This window comes from Orcinus orca, chromosome 14 (genome assembly GCF_937001465.1).
Source record: "Orcinus orca chromosome 14, mOrcOrc1.1, whole genome shotgun sequence".
In the NCBI taxonomy this organism is placed as follows: domain Eukaryota; kingdom Metazoa; phylum Chordata; class Mammalia; order Artiodactyla; family Delphinidae; genus Orcinus; species Orcinus orca.
This window is the reverse complement of record NC_064572.1, coordinates 44,544,667-44,561,185: the sequence shown is the minus strand read 5'-3', so window position 1 is coordinate 44,561,185 and position 16,519 is coordinate 44,544,667. Positions and strand designations below refer to the sequence as shown.

At 43.1% G+C, this 16,519-nt stretch overlaps 1 protein-coding gene across 6 annotated transcripts in view; it reads left to right on the top strand.

Annotated features, from left to right (window-relative positions):
* Nucleotides 1–885: 885 nt before the first annotated feature.
* The window catches only part of ERCC6 (ERCC excision repair 6, chromatin remodeling factor), a 75,483-nt gene continuing 59,849 nt past the window's right edge, over nt 886–16,519 (top strand). For 2 of the 6 annotated variants that reach the window (XM_033417597.2, XM_049697378.1), the window contains exons 1-5: nt 886–1,271; nt 6,324–6,759; nt 8,657–8,777; nt 10,677–10,788; nt 15,499–16,219. In XM_033417597.2, the coding sequence (XP_033273488.1) occupies nt 6,338–6,759; nt 8,657–8,777; nt 10,677–10,788; nt 15,499–16,219 (1,376 nt within the window). In that variant the 5' untranslated portion in view covers nt 886–1,271; nt 6,324–6,337. Of the gene's footprint in view, nt 1,272–5,564; nt 5,687–6,323; nt 6,760–8,656; nt 8,778–10,676; nt 10,789–15,498; nt 16,220–16,519 lie in introns of those variants that run through there. The other 4 variants (XM_033417593.2, XM_033417592.2, XM_033417595.2 and 1 more) reach the window with 4 other exon arrangements.

The following is a 16,519-nucleotide window of genomic DNA, read 5'->3' as shown; positions in this document are numbered from 1 at the left end:
CCTAGTCTGAGTGTACCATCTGCTTCCTGTCCAAATTCTGAATGATACATAGGGGCTCACCAAAATAATACACATTAAAAAGTGGACCTCATTCTCAGAATGGTTGGTAACCATCATATATCTGGGAGAAACTGCTCTGACATTCAAGCATTAAAACTAATATCTTACCGATGCATTACTATTTTCAATATTTTATTCAAGAGATGGCTAGAATTTTTTATTCCTTTCTAATAAAAAAGTTATATTTTGATGTGGGATGGCTCTAGGCATACGAAGATTGGCACTGCTAACAGGAGAGATACAGTGGTATTACTGAGCATTATCAAGTACACTTCCCACCCCCTTTTCCTACCTTCCAACTTCAGGCTTCAAAATGATTAAGGCACTTCCCTACCTAGGCCCCAAAGATCCTTCCCACAGTCACTGCCACTCCCAGAGGGCTTTCTGGCTCTGGCCCCTGGAAAATCCACCCTCTCCCAGAGCAGGAATCCCTGGGCTAAGAAGCTGCTACTTCTTCCTCAGGTGTAGCTCAATTTCCTCCCTTTGTTCTGAACCCGTGTGTGAACATTTCGTTTTTGCAAATGTTCCCAGCTAAATTCTCACCTGGCTCAAAATTCTCCTTACCTCTTTGATCGGAGGACAAATATTAAATGACTGGCTCACTAATGCAATCAAAACATTGACGTAGGCCCGCTATGCACACACACCCACCCCTGCTTGGGGTGTGTGTGTGTGTGTGTGTGTGTGTGTGTGTGTGTGTGTGTGTGTGCTACTGAAATGTGCAGTGCTCAAGCCAGCTCCCTTCCCCAAGCTCACTTTCTTTTTGGAGTTCATGGTTAATTGTAAGCACTTACATTCGCACGGCACACTAGTATACGTACCTCTCTCTCTTTTTCTGGAAACATCTTTTAATTCTTATAACCGCCTTACTACAGAGGCATTTTTCACCACGAGTGAAGCGCTGGTCACAAGCCACAGGTCAGCAGCCTAGGCCACTTTCGTACCCGGTTCACAGGTAGAAAGGCGGGGCTGCATTCTTCGCTCAAACCACGTGGTCTCGCCCGCAGTTCAAAATAAACCCTGGAGCCGGCGCATGCGCCGTAGGCCCCACACGCGCAAGCCCGTCGGGTCATTGTTGGGGGCGGTGCTTGGGCGGTGCTTACGGCGGAGAGAAGACGCACGCGCCGCGCCCGGTCCCAGACCCGGTTGCAAGGCTGTTCGCGAAGGCGGCTGCTTCTACGTTTCTATACAGCTGGCCGTGCGGCCCTGCGGTGAGTGTTCTGGCAGCTGAGTTGAACGTCGGGCGGGAGATGTCTGGGGCCCGCTCGGGCTGTCCAGGCGGCCGGGAAGGAGCCCATCCGCGCGGGGGGCCGGGAGGCGGCCCTCGGGCCGGGCGATAGCCTAATGCGCCGGCCCACCTGCGGCCGGAAGTGACGCTGCGGGGCGCTCACCTGGGGGGGGCCGGGGGTTGTCCCAGCTTCTGGTTCCGCCGCGGGCAGGCGGGCCGGCATCTAAGCATCAACTTCTCGGCTTTGTGTTCGACCCCCGCGCGCAGGGGCAGCCCGGCCCTGTTTGGTCTCGATTAAAACACTGTTATTTGAAACAGAGAATCGGGGTAAGTAGAAGTCAGGCACTTTAGGCATTGATACAGTAAAGTGGGAGTATGTGAAGGAGGATTGAGCAGTCCGCATATAAGTTCCGTAACAGAAAGATTTCCCACGTAGCATCCATCTTCAGTGCTGTCTCCCTGTTCCAAGCTTCTGTCACTTGTCACCCGTACGTGTCCCAACATGTCCATGTTGCACTGTTTCCTCCAATCCATTATCTGTACAGTAGTCCAACTGGTCTTTTACAAACATAAATTGGGTCATGCCATTGTCACCCTGTTTAAAACTCTTCGAAGTCACTCCATTACACTTGGAGAAAAATCCAAGTTCATGTTTCCTCAGGCCCTTTGTGTTTCCTCAGGGCCCTTGCCTGCCCCTCCGTCTTCACTTGTGCCCATTCCCCTCCCCAGCTCTGCATGCATTCAACCAAACCTCCCAACCAGAATCCAGCTCATCCCACAGAAGCCCCAGTGCTTAAAGAAAGACAATGAAGATATTGTTTTCTCAGATGATTGAGCCTTGCAGAGTGTTAGAAGATATTTTGTAGAATTTACACAATAAATGGAGTCTTTATCAGCTCCTTTAACTCTGTTATTCATGTAAAATAAAATAAAAGATTTCTCACAATGCAGCCTTCTTCCATTTTTCCAACCGCACCAGCTCTTTCCAGCCTTAGGAATTAGACATGCTGTTTCTTTGCAAAATGTTCACTTTTGGCCTGTTAACTCCTATTCATCCTTCAGATGCTTCTTCAAATATAACTTTATCAGAGAGACCTCCCTGACCTCACACCTACCTCTGCAATGTCAATTAGGCTCCTCTGTTATTTTGTCATAAAGAATCCTGTAGTTTCTTCTTAAGGCAGTTAACCACGGTTACATTTGTGTGTGTGTATAATTTATGTATAAATACATACTTATACATAAATATGTATATGTATATATAAAATTCTTAAAATATGTGTCATCCGCAAGAGCCTCTAAGCTCAATGGGGATGGAAACTAGTTAACCGAGTACATTGCCTGGTGTAATTGACTTTCAATAAATGTTTTAAAAAAATATATTTATTTATTTGGCTGAGCTGGCATGCGGGCTCTTAGTTGCGGCATGCAGGATCTAGTTCCCTGACCAGGGATCGAACCCCGGCCCCCTGCATTGGGAGCGTGGAGTCTTAACCACTGGACCACCAGGGAAGTCACTCTATAAATATTTATTGAATGTCATATAATTTATTTCACTTTGGAAACTCTTCACGTTCTGAGGAGAGCTTCCTTGTTTTCATCTCTTATTCCCAGGAGACTTGCCCTTTGGTCCATTCTCCAAGTGGCTTCTTGACTGCTTCCTTATTTCTTTTTTCCCTTTTCCCTTCCCTTCCCTTTCTCCCTCCTTCCCTCCCTCTTCCAGTCCCTTCTGGCTTGTTTTTTAAAAATCTACCCAGCTTGGACCCCAAGGTCAATTACTCAGCATCTTTACCCCATCCTGTGATTACTTTATTATTCCAGTGATCTCCCTGCCATGGCCTATCCTTAAGGGGATAAGGCCTCTGTTTCCTTCTCTACTCACTTCTTATCCCACTGCAGTCTGGCTTTGTCCCCTTTGCTCCACTAAGGTTTTTTTTACTAAGGTAACTAGCGACCTACTTTCCAAATCTGCTGGACCCTTTCTGGTTTCCTTTGGAACTTGCCCTATTATTTTCCATTTTTAACCATTCCCTCTTACTCTTTTTCTGTTATTAGAAGTTTTCTCCAAACATTATTATTTTAACCTTTTCTTTGTACTACAGCGTTATTACTTAATATTTTGATGGATTTAATGTCTTTTTTTAACCTGAAAAGGAAATCTTTATATACATACACATAAGAACAATGAAAACAGAATTGTTAAATTCCAGCTAGTATGAAGACTGAGCCAGAATCCTGCTGTCTCTGTTGAAAATGATAGAGTGCCAGTCTTATCCTTTCTCCTGAAAATAATCAGAATGGCCCCAAATGGAGGAACTTCCTTACTCTGCTGTTCTCTTTTAACCTTTTCAGTGTTAGCCTTTTCTTACCCTCTAAAAGGATCTTTGGTACCTGTCACAGCCTTGGGATCCCTGGGGCTGTTTACTCTGCCAGTGCATCCACATCTTGTCCAGATTTTCTCTAGAGCCTAGATTTGCATTTCTGCCTGCGTGCCAGCTGGACACATTACTGCCGGCTCTCCCTGCTTCCCATCTGCTGATTCATATTTTTGTGACTGAATTCATGAGTGACTCAGTTGTCCAGACCGGACTTGTTATTTTAGATTCCTCTCTGAACCTTACTTCCTTTCAGCGTGTATGAACACCTCCTGTATATCAGATCCTGGGTCACATGTTCAAATCTCAGTTTGTATGTGTTTTTTGAACTCCAGACCCAGTGCACTGTCCTTTCCTCTATGCCCACCTGACCTCTTTTTTTATCAGAAAGAGAAAAACAGATATCGTATATTAACGCATATATGTGGAACCTAGAAAAATGGTACAGATGAATTGGTTTGCAGGGCAGAAATTAAGACACAGATGTAGAGAAAAAACGTATGGACACCAAGGGTGGAAAATGGCGGGTGGTGGTGATGGTGTGATGAATTGGGAGATTGGGATTGACATGTATTCGCTAATATGTATAAAATGGATAACTAATAAGAACCTGCTGTATAAAAAATAAATAAAATAAAATTCAAAAATTAAAAAAAATGAATTTACAGAAAAAAATATATATGCCCTTGGTCACAGGGAAACAGAAGGAAAAAAGGGAAATAGATTCAATATCTTTACTGTTAGAAAAATATCTCAGTGTATATTCCAAACTGACTTGCTCTAAATACTGTAGGTAATGTTAATTTTGAAGACTACATTGATCAAAGAGTTTCATTTGAATTAAAGAATTTATTAAGTTCCTAAGATAACTTTCAAAAATTAATTATTTTTTTGGTCTGCGTTGGGTCTTGCTGCATGCGGGCTTTCTCTAGTTGCGGCGAGCGGAGGCTACTCTTCGTTGCAGTGCGCGGGCTTCTCATTGGGGTGGCTTCTCTTGTTTTGGAGCATGGGCTCTAGGCACGCAGCCTTCAGTAGTTGTGGCATGCGGGCTCACTAGTTGTGGCTCGCGGGCTCTAGAGCGCAGGCTCAGTAGTTGTGGCGCATGGGCTTAGTTGCTCCGCGGCATGTGGGATCTTCCTGGACCAGGGCTCGAACCCATGTCCCCTGCATTGACAGGCGGATTCTTAACCACTGTGCCACCAGGGAAGTCCCCCACCTGGGCTCTTGCCTGTGCCTCTTTTACAGACCTGCCCCTCTGTGTTGTTACTGGCATGCTTCTCCTCCACTAGTGAGCGAGCTGCTTAGGGCAGGATGACACTTAAGTTCCTGGCATCTTTGTATCCTAGTGCTTGGCCACTGGGATCATTTTATTTAATGAGGAATGAGTGGGGCTTGTTGGGGAATTTGTCATCATTTCATTGAAATAAAGTTTTAGTGCTGAAAGAAACCTTAGTTTATTCACTGTTAAATAAAAAGAAAAGCTGTCACTTTTTTTTAATGTATATAAAAGTATTTGTTCGATGGAGTTATACAGGCAATATAGTGAACACATTTTCTTTCAAGGAGTTCTTGATTTCTTGGAGTAAAATGTGAGAGTTTGCCTTTATTCCTACCTGTTCCTTCTGCTTCCCCCCGCAATTGTCGCAGGTTTAGTTTGTATCCCCAGATCATTTTGAATGCATTCCATACACACAGGTGTGGGTACACATTGTTTTCCAATATAAATGTCTTCATACGATGTGACTTTTTTCGTCTTACTTGGCTTTTATATCACTACCATTGAAAATACTTAATGACTTTTAAAAACTATTTTAAAACATGCTACAATAAATATCCTTATGTATATGTGAGTATTTCTCTGGAATAAGTGCCTAGTAATGTGAATTTTAAATCTTGACAGATATTGCTAAATTGCCTTCCAAAAGAATTTTACAAACTTATGTTCCCACCGGCATTATGTGAAAGTGGATTTTTCTTGCCTCTCCTGGATATTATCAGTCGTCATGTTTTTGCCAGCCTGATGGTGAGAAATGATATCATGCATTGAAATGGAGTTATTTTTGAGAATATTTTAATTAATCTTCCTCAGGTTCTGATTTGAGTGGTGCTATTTATTACCTCTTGTTCAGAGTTTCTGTTTTTTGGAGTTCAACCTAAAAGTGTTTAGTGTTAGATTTGTAGAGAATCTCTCTCAAGTCACTAAATCTATACTTTACAGTTGATCTTGCCACTATAATGTAGGTCACTTGTGCCATAATGCAGTGAAGAGGCTGACTTGGAAAGCAGCAGTGAAATGACTTCAGTTGATTTGGAGAAGACTCTGTGGGCATCATTCAGGATGCTGGCTGCCAGCTTTCTTAGCTGGCTACCCCAGTGTCGTTTGTTGGTGATACTGCATTTTTTTCTTCTTTTTTTTGTTTTTCTGGTTAATTTTTCTCAATTATCAGCACTCAAGAAGATCTATAGAAAAAAAAAAGAAGATCTATAGCTTGTGCCCGTTTAAGAAAAATACTTGGGAACTTAAATTTATGTATAATTGGAGGATTATTTCTTGATTTTTTTAGAAATTGGTCTGCTTTCGTTATAAGATATTTACGAAACTGTATAAATATCAATTCTATATAACTGAAGGGCTGACTGAAAAATTGTTTTCCTTTTAGATAGTCTGTAGAGGATGCCAAATGAGAGGATCCCCCACTCAAGTCAAACTCAGGAGCAAGACTGTTCACAGAGTCAGGAGATCAGTGAGAGTGCAGAGGGGACAGTCAAGCAGGAGAACGATGGCGACGTGGAGCTGGGGGAGAGCCTCCCCTCTTGTTCCCTTGCTAATGGACCCTCCACTTCCGCCAAGGGGTATCCCTCGGAACTTCCGAGGAGAGGGCCAGCCCTGCTGCACATCAACAGACATCAGATCCAGGCGGTGGAGCCCAGTGCACAGGCCCTGGAGCTGCAGGGTTTGGGTGTGGACGTCTATGACCAGGACGTGCTGGAGCAAGGGGTGCTTCAGCAGGTGGACAGCGCCATTCATGAGGCCAGCCGTGTGGCCCAGCTTGCCGACGCAGAGAAGGAGTATCAGTCAGTGCTGGACGACCTCATGTGAGTGGACCACCTCCTCTCTGATTATAGAGTTTGTGTTTACATATGACGGAGAGATTCAGACAATAGCTGTGGTAGTCCAGAAATTTAGGAGATTTATAGAACCTTTAATTGGAGGATGGGGTCAGTAAGGGTGGTCCTTGACCTTGTGTCTAAACCCCAGCCCTTTCGCTCAGAAGCGCTGTACACAGTAGTTAGGGGCTCAGTTCAGTTCACAGCAGCTTGTTTACACATGATGTCCTGGAGAGAAGCACTGTTCTAAGTGCCCCAGACTTTGCAAGCTTGTGCACAGAATGGTTCTCAGGAGAAGTGTTCCTAAAGTTCTGATATGTCCTACTCCAGATACCAGGAACATATCCGCCCCCCCCACCTCCCCATCCTATAATTTCTTTCCAGTTTCCGGTGCCTAAACCTAGGGCCAGTCTTTTGGTACCTTTTCAGATTTGCATTTCTAGAAACAGTGAGAAACAACTCCCTGCTTTTTCTTTCTTCTGTTGTAATTTTGACTCTATAAAGAAAGTTGAAGTCCCATAGAGACTTCACTTGTGCTTTAGAGGAGAAACAGACCTGGGCCGTGTTGCGCACAGCACACTGGTGGGGAACGGGGTGCCCTGGACCTGGGTTGGAAGACGGGGCGGAGGATTGAGTTGAGCTCGCTCTCCGTTGCCGGTCTGCCCTCCTTGGCCAGTGTTCTCGGCTGTGTCAGGGAAACAGGAAGGGGAAGGGGAGGACTGGGTGGAGGGATGGTGTGGTCTCAGGTGGGAGCGGCTGGGGGAGGGGGAGGGAGGCACGTAGAGCTTTTGGCTACCCGGGGGGGTGGGGCCTCTGTGGTACAGGCAGCTGTTGGCACTTAAAGGGCATGGTTTCTGCTAACAGTTTTCTGGTGTGTTCTTTGGGCCTCTTGAGCAGCAGGTGTTCTCCAATAGTTGTAGCCTGATCTTGAGATGTGAGGACCTCGATGCTGTGTAATGAACACACCTTTTACATTCGACCTGGGAAATGTATCCACTGCTTGCAGAGGTGACAGAGCAGGGTGCTGCAGAGTCACCTAACACTAGAGGCCGCCTAACACTAGACAGATGGTGACACGTACTGAGACTGCCAGTAACTTGCATTGATAACATCTTTTCTCCTGAAATCCACAAAGGGTACAAACAGCAAATTACACAAGTGTTGAGATTGAATTTGTGTTTTGAAACTTGGGAGTTACAATTCTATGATGTCTATTTTAGGAGCAATGTATTATAAACTGATTCTTTTTCTTTGCACTACAAAGTGTAAAACGACAGCAAATAAGTCTTCTAGTCATACAAAAGAAAAATATTGTCACAGTTGCCTGACCTATATAAGAAGATGTTTAAATATTTTTAGTACTTTTCCAAGCTTTGGGAGACTTCCATAATGGCCTTTAAACACGGATGTATGAGTTGTTGGTAATGGGGTACGCTGTGCGTATTTGGGGCAGGGAGTATATGGGAAATCTTTACCTTCCTCTCAGTTTTGCTGTGAACCTAAAACTGCTCTAAAAAATTAACTCTCAAAAAAAAAGTGTATGCATTTTTTCATATAAAGGGACAACTTATTGCCTATTGGTTTTGCACAGTCTCTTGAATAGAGTAGACCCTTAAAATGCTTGTAGAATGAATGAATCTGCTTGCAAATGGGAATGAACTGATTAAAATTGGCCAGATTAGAGAAAAACATGAGCAGTCATCTTAGACTCCTAATAACCCTTCAAGTTCTATTAGTGGCCAAAAAGAATATGTATTCTGGTTTAGTTGCTTTTGTCTTTTAGTTAATAAGAAGTAAAAGGGACATGTTTTTAGCATTTCTCTCCATGTTATTCTATAAAAGATGTTACCAGAGTGGAAAATGGACATTTTATCTTCTTTTTCAGGTCATGTACGACATCCCTAAGGCAAATCAATAAAATTATTGAACAACTTAGCCCTCAAGCTGACACCAACAAAGACATCAACAGGAAACTAGATTCTGTAAAACGACAGAAGTATAACAAGGTGACTCCAAATAACACACTAAGTTGCATTTTTGCAAAAGTCATTATTTAGGCTCATTTAATATTTAGGAAGTAGCTATTCTGAAAAGTACTGGTAAGATGTGAAGCAAATTTATAACAGAAACTTTTGAGTTCCTTTTATACGTTTAATTTTTTTGGCTGTTTCCCTTTAACATCCTCTGCTTAAAGAGTGTTTCTAAAAATACGCATATGTACGCATACGTACGTAACCGAGAAGAAGTTCCTCTTTTGGCTTTGCGTGCCTCCTCACTCGGGTACTTTCATAGTCTCCCTGCCGCGCCACTTTCTTTCCCCAGCTTAGGTTCTTTGGCATGCGGGCCTCTCACGCCGTCTCCTTGTCTTGCGTGGACTTGCTCTTTTTCCTGCTCAGCTCCTGCTTGCACTGACTATCTGCAGACATTTCCCATCGACCCAGCCCTCGCCCCTCACACACTCGTGATCACTGTTCTGAGAGGCTGGCCTTCGGTGTTCAGTCATCACCCAGCCACACTGACCGGGTCTGCACTTAGGGTTGGAGGACTTAAGGGTAGGGAATGTCTGTCACTTATGACATTGTTTTTATGAGGTTTGAAACATTTTTTAGAATTGATGTACACTTCATGACAATATATTGCAGGAGGTAGAAATGACTAGTTTTGATCATTTTATTGCCACCATCCTAAGTGACTAACAGATGGCCTTGTGCTTGCAGTGGATTCAGTGCAGTGAGTAGAGTCCCCACAGCTCTTATTCAGGCTCTACTTGTGGGGTGTGGTTAACCTTGGTTCCTCCTTTTGCTCTCCACTCACCAGTTCATGATCTTTTCCACATTGTCTCTCTCACTTAACTCCACAGCAGCAGCCCAAAGGTCAGAGCTCACAGTGGCTTGAGGCACCAGGGGTCTCCCCAAAGCAGAGAGGAGACCGCCTGGCTTCTCGTGGAGCATGTGAATAGTGGGCTTCTGGTGGGCTGGGGTTTCGAAGAGCAGAGAGGACCAATCTTAGGCCCCTTTAGGTACTGGTCTAACTTGGTTATACATTCCTGTCTCTCTTTAGCAGCTTTTTGCTGTTTAGAGAGAGACTATTCAGAGAGAGGCTGTTTTGTATGAGAGTTTGCTGAGAGAAAAACTGTGAGATACAGTAAAAGGAATTACAAGTCATTACAACATGGTGTTTATAATCAGGATGTCCCCTTGCTCCACACTCATGTTTGGCGTTCAAGCATTCTTGACCTTGGGAGAAAGAACCACCTACCACAGGCCTAGTTAATTAGGGAGTCCCTAGGAATGGCCGCATATCCAAGCTCTGGTGTTGTAGAGGGAGACACGACAAAGGGGGGCCCGGGGAGGACAGAGTAAAAGGGTATATCAAAATAGATTTTCCCTTTAAAATTTTGTGATTGGGTAGGATACTGTAAAGGACGGTCATAAATATGGTAGATTATCAAAGGTGACTGACTTTTTCAACTGTTTGAACATTTGTGTTTGTTTCTTATCCCTACAGCCTATTGACCTCATAGCCCATTGGCTGCTAAGGTCAGAAACAGAGAAATTCAGTGATTTACCCAGTGTGTAATGAGGAAACCATGTAGAGCAGTTCCACCTCCCAAGTCGGTGGAGAGTCAGTGCAGTGAACTTAGCTGCTCAGGCAGGTAGAGAGCTGTGCCGCCCAGTCAGGAGAGTGGGTGGGGACAGGGATGCTGCCCGATGGACATGCTTTGAGGGCTTCCTGCTAGAAAAGTGGCAGTTATTCAAATAAGGTTTTCTGTAGTAATAGTTGTATTTGGTAATTGTTTTATTTTGCTCTTGATTAAAGTTTTTAAAATTTTGCAATGCTGTCGTTTGTATTTAACATTTAATCACTTCATTGCTGTTTTTTGTATTCAATATCTACCCATTAAGGAACAACAACTGAAGAAGATCACAGCAAAACAAAAACGTCTCCAGGCTATCCTTGGGGGAGCAGAGGTAAAAGTTGAACTAGATCATGCCAGTCTGGAGGAGGAGGATGCAGGTGAGGATACTGGGGACGGTGTCTCTGTTCTCGAATTGATGCCTGATGCCTCTCGTCAGTGGAGGGTGTCCCTTCAGTTCTGGCCTGGGTGTTGGGAAGAATACATTTGTTTACTTAGTGACAAAAGAGACACAGGAAAATTTTATTCTCCACACCTGTAGAACCAAATCTATTTTAAGTCTTACGGGGTTTCAGAGAAAGAAAGTAAATTTTTAACTCAGTCTAATGGAGGCTCCTGGTGTGCATTTAGTATTACGTCTAATAAATTAGAAATCTTAACATTCTTTTATATCGATTTTGTAGACACCTAACATCTTGATTGAATTACGTTTTGTTGACCAAGCATCATCCATGAACATTCCTAGAATTGCTTTTAAATATCTTTTGGGGACATATCTGGCAGGCTTTCCAAGCATCAATTCTGTTGTTCAAGAAAGGGCATCTTAATTCAGGTTATTTAATCCATGGCCATGATTTTGTTTATATCACTGACCTGGATGGGCATCTTTTGGGAAGCCTTTTGGGAAGATGCATAAGCTCTGAAACGAAATATCTTTGTAGTCAGTGTGTGTGCATGTGTGTTTAGAAATTGTTGGTAGCTGTTCAGTTATTTACTAGTTGAAGTATAGATTTAAACCCTTCAGGCAGATATTTTCTACTAATTCCAGAAGTCTATTCAGTAAGACAAGAGAATTGTGAGAATTGAGGCATTGGAAAAAAATAACTATTAGATGTGCTATTAACGTCTCGCGGAATCCATTGGGCCTATGAGGAGTACTTTCTGCTGCTGAAATGCCATATTTCTCATTGGTAAAAAAAAACGATTGTCCTGGTCTGGCTGACTAGAACTCGCTGCTGCCTTTTGCTACCTGTTATTTGTTTGGTAAAACTTGGCCCAGGATTAATTGTTACTTCCCCCATCCAAAAGCTCCACTTGGCCTGTCTGTAGCAGCTGATACTTCCCTGCCTTCCAAGACCCATGTCTCTCTTCTGGTTTTCCTTTTAGCCTTCTGACCATTCCTGTTTAGGTTTTTTTTGACCAGCTTTTCTAGGCTTATCTTAAATGTTGATTATTCTCAGAATTTCTTGCTGAGCCCTCTTCTTCTTTTTTATAAATTTATTTATTTATTTATGGCTGCATTGAGTCTTCATTGTGGTGCGCGGGCTTCTCATTGCGGTGGCTTCTCTTGTCGCGGAGCACGGGCTGTAGGGCGCGCGGGCTTCAGTAGTTGTGGCGCACGGGCTTAGTTGCTCCGCAGCATGTGGGATCTTCCTGGACCAGGGATCGAACCCATGTCCCTTGCATTGGCAGGCAGATTCTTAACCACTGCGCCACCAGGGAAGTCCTGAGCTGCCTTCTTCTTATATTACCTCTCCCCAAATAATCTCATCCATTACCTATGGCTTTTGTGGCCACCTAGGTTCTAGTATCTTATAAATCTGTAGACCTGTGGCCTTTTGCCCTTTTCCTGAACTCCTGGTTCCTATTATCCCTCTCCAGTGGGGCTCCAGCTAACACTTCAGACTCCTGGTCTCCCTTATAACCCTTCCTCCTCCATCCCTTCTGGGATACCTTCCTTCTCCGTGGTGCTCTATGCTCTGTTTGGTGGGGCAGGAGAACAGAGTGTCTAGGCTTTGTGTACCCCAGCTCTGTATTGCCCAGGTATAGACCTTGGCTACATTCTTTAACCTTTCCAAGTCTGCTTTGAGATGGGCATAAGCATAGTAGACCTTCATTTCTTTGCTCACATGCTTGCCTGAGGTTTCCTTTCCCCTGGTCTCCACATAGCGATCCGTTTCCTAATTGTTGTGAGGATTATCTGATTAAAGAATCCTTTCCTGGAATTAGGTGGGATAAACTTTGCAACAGTTGGCTTTGCTCCTCTGATCTGGGATGAGATGAGTTGCTTGCTATCACCTTTCCTGTTCAGCATTGTACCTGGATAGTGTAGTAATGTAAGAAGAGAAATAAAACCATCATTATTTACAGCGTATGTTATTGGTCATATCAAAAATCTGAAAGGATCAGTGGGCAGTCTGTTGGAATTACCATGTGAATTTAGCAGTGTCACTGGATACAAGGTCAATATATAAAAATCAGTCATATTTCTACATACGAACAAAAGCAAAAAATAAAATTTAATAAAGATGGCAATTACGATCAAAATCAAATACGTGGAAATAACTCTTAGTAAAAAAAGGTAGTTTTCTTCAGCTCTCTCTACATTAAAAACTACAAAATGTCATTGAAAAATTAAAGAAGGCAAATAAATGGGGAGATACACCATGGTCATAGATTGGAAGATACAGTTCTGTCCACTTATAGTTTCAGTGCAACCCCAGTATAAATTTCAGGGAGTTTTTTGAGGGAGAGGGTATAGAGTAGGAAGAGTAGGCTGAGGGTGGGTGGCACTAACAACCTGATTCTAAAATTTATATAAACATGCATTGGGTCAAGAATGGCCAAGGCAATCTTGAAGAAGAACAAAATACCCAGACTTATTACTAACCTATAGTAATTAAGACACTGTAGTGGCATAAGGATAGTAGACAAATACACCAATGGGACAGAGTAGAGGGTCCAGCAAACAAACCCACCCATATGTGGTCACTTGATTTATGACAGATGTGGCAGTACAGTGCTGTGGAGAAGGATCGTCTTTTCACTAAGTGTGCTGGGTTACTCCACATGAAGATAAAGTGAATATTGGCCCATTATACAGTGTACAAAAATAAATTCCAAATGGATTGTAGATTTCACCGTTAAGGATAAAACAAAGCTTTTAGGATATAACATAGGAAAACATTTTCATGATCTTGGGGCAAAGATTTAACAAGGCACAAAAACAAGGCTCACTGTAAAGGAAAAGATTTGATAAATGAACTGTGTTACAACTAAGATCTTATGTCGCTGAAAGGTAGCATTTAAGAGAGTGAAAAGGCAAGCTGCAGAATGGGAAAAGATGTTTGCAATATCTGTATCAGTCCAGGGACTTGAGTCCAGAATGTATGAAGAGCTCCTAGAAATCTTTTTTTTTTTTCCTTTTAAAGACAGACCACATATGAGAAAAATGGGCAAAAGATTTGAACATTTTCTTCACAATAGGCTACCCAAAAGATCAACAGATCTTACGTAAGGATTCCCTAGTTCATTAGTCACTAGGGAAATACAAATTACATTCACAAAGTGGTACTACTCCATGCCTACCAGCATAGCTAAAGTGGAATGGCAAGTATGTGGACCAGTTGGAACTCTCAAACACTGTTGGTGGAACTTAAAATTGCTAGGACCACTTTGGAAATCGGTTTGGTGTCTACTAAAGCTTAATATACCCAAAGAATTATATACATACATTACCAAAGAATGTGTATTGGAATGCTCGTAGCAACATTATTCCTGGTAGCCCAAACCTGGAAACTACCCAAATGTCCAGTAACACTAGAATGGAAAAATTGTAGTAGAGTTATAATAGAATACTAACAGCAATGAGAATCAACAAACTGCAATTATATTCAGTAGTAAGTGTGACTCACCCACGTATAATGTTGAACAAAAGAAACCAGATACAAGTACAGACATTCCCATTTCCATTAAGTTGAAAGCCAGGTACAACTTGTCTACCGTGTTAATAGGTCAGTCAGTATCTGGTGGGGTAGAAGCTGGGAGGCACCATGAAGGGCATATCTGGGGGTCCTAGTAATTTATGCGTCCTGATCTGGATGCTGGTGTTATGGGTTTGGTTTTTTTCTGAAAATTCACTGAGCTGTACACTTAGGATTTGTGCACTTTCTGATGTATGTTTTTCTTCAGTGCACATTTAATGAAAAACTGCACTGTGCTATTATTGGCCTGCAAGAAATACAGATTTTAGAATATGGATGCCTTCCTATTAAGCCTTTACTTCTTTTGGTATTTTGGCTATGGGTAAAGTAATTTTGCTAGAGATTAATTTCAACTAATGAAAGAGGGATGATCTCTGGGTGGCTTTCTATTATTATGGCATAACTTCCAACTTTAGTTCATCCCTTCAGTCAGTTAACTTCACACATCTAACATGGTGCTGTTGAGTGGACCTTTTTGCAATAGTGGAAATGCTGTCTGTGTTGTCCATCATGGTAGCCTTTAGCCACATGTGGCTATTGAGCGCTTGAAATGTGGCCAGTACCACTGAGAGAATGAATTTTCAACGTAAATTTAAGTAGCCATGTGGTGACTCTCCTGTTGGGCAGTGCAGAGGCAGCATTTATGTTTTACCTATTTAGGTGCATGCTGATTCTTTAGATGTCTGTTTTCAGTTCTGCTGTCTCGTATTTAAGTCCATCTGAATGCTGGTATTAGCAGTGACGTGGAAACTTGGGAGATTGCTTCCTCAAGGGCAGTTGATAAGGAAACATGGTAAAATTTCTCTGTGTGTTACATATGACTGGGTCTGTCTTTGGATGCACAGAAAGTATATTGATAATGCAGTGTTTTGGGAAAAGTTATTGAGAAGTTACCTTTTTGAATAGGAGTATACTAAATGCGGCATGAATGCCATAGTAAATTTCACTCTGTTCTTCATATACACTATACTTTAGTACGTCATCTACTTTAGTACGTCAGTGATTTTTTCTTCTTTTTTTAATTTATGTATTGAGTAGTGCACATATCCGTTGTTCTCTTGGAAAGTTTTGTGCTAGTGCCCAACGTGTTGTCATCCCTCTTTTCAGAAGCAGAGCCGTCCTCCCTCGGCAGCATGCTCATGCCCGCTCAGGAGACTGCTTGGGAAGAGCTCGTCCGCACTGGTCAGATGACACCTTTTGGTACCCAGATCCCTCAGAAGCAGGAGAGAAAGCCCAGAAAACTAATGCTCAACGAAGCATCAGATTTTGAAAAGTATTTGGCAGATCAAGCAAAACTGTCCTTTGAAAGAAAGAAGCAAGCTTGTAATAAAAGAGCAACTAAAAAAGCCCCGGCCTCGGTCACTTCTGAGCTGAGCTCAACACTCAATGAAAACAAACCAGACAAGAGAGGCAAAGTTCTCTCGAAAACAGATAAGCGCTTGAAAAAACACATCAAGAAACTCCAGAAGAGGGCTCTTCAGTTCCAGGGGCAGGTGGGATTGCTAAAGGGAAAGAAACCCTTGGAGTGTGATGTGAGGCCAAAGGCAGAGGGAGACTCTGAGGATGAAGTATCCGAGTACTTGCCCACGGAGTGGGAGCAGGGGGAGGCGGCAGGGACTGACCTGTCCGGGGAAGACACCGACTGTGACCGGAGACGGGTGCTCGGTCGCCAGAAACGGCAGAAGAAAGTCACAGTGCAGGAGATTGATGATGACTTCTTTCCAAGTTCTGGGGAAGAAGCTGAAGCCGCAGGAGGAGGAGGAGGAGGTCGGAAAGTAGTGAGATGCCGAGATGATGGAGATGAAGATTATTATAAGCAGCGGTTAAGGTCAGTCTCCAGGGATTGTACTGCTTGCTTTATCGTAGATGGTAGGTTTATTAATAAATGAGAGTTCTAGTCTAGCGTAATATATTAGACCTCCATTCATCCAAAGGTTGGACTTCCTGCAATCTTAGCCTGCTAGAACCATCAGAGTCCCTGAGTCCTCGATGGAGCTGACCCAAGATGCTTCTACTTTGGGGTCTTCATTGAGATTTGAGGGCAAGTCTAAGAAGAAAAGCTTAGGGGGAGGGCTGGGCAAGAGGCATGCCTAGGACTAAAGCAGGAGCTGTGTGGGTGGGTGGGAGA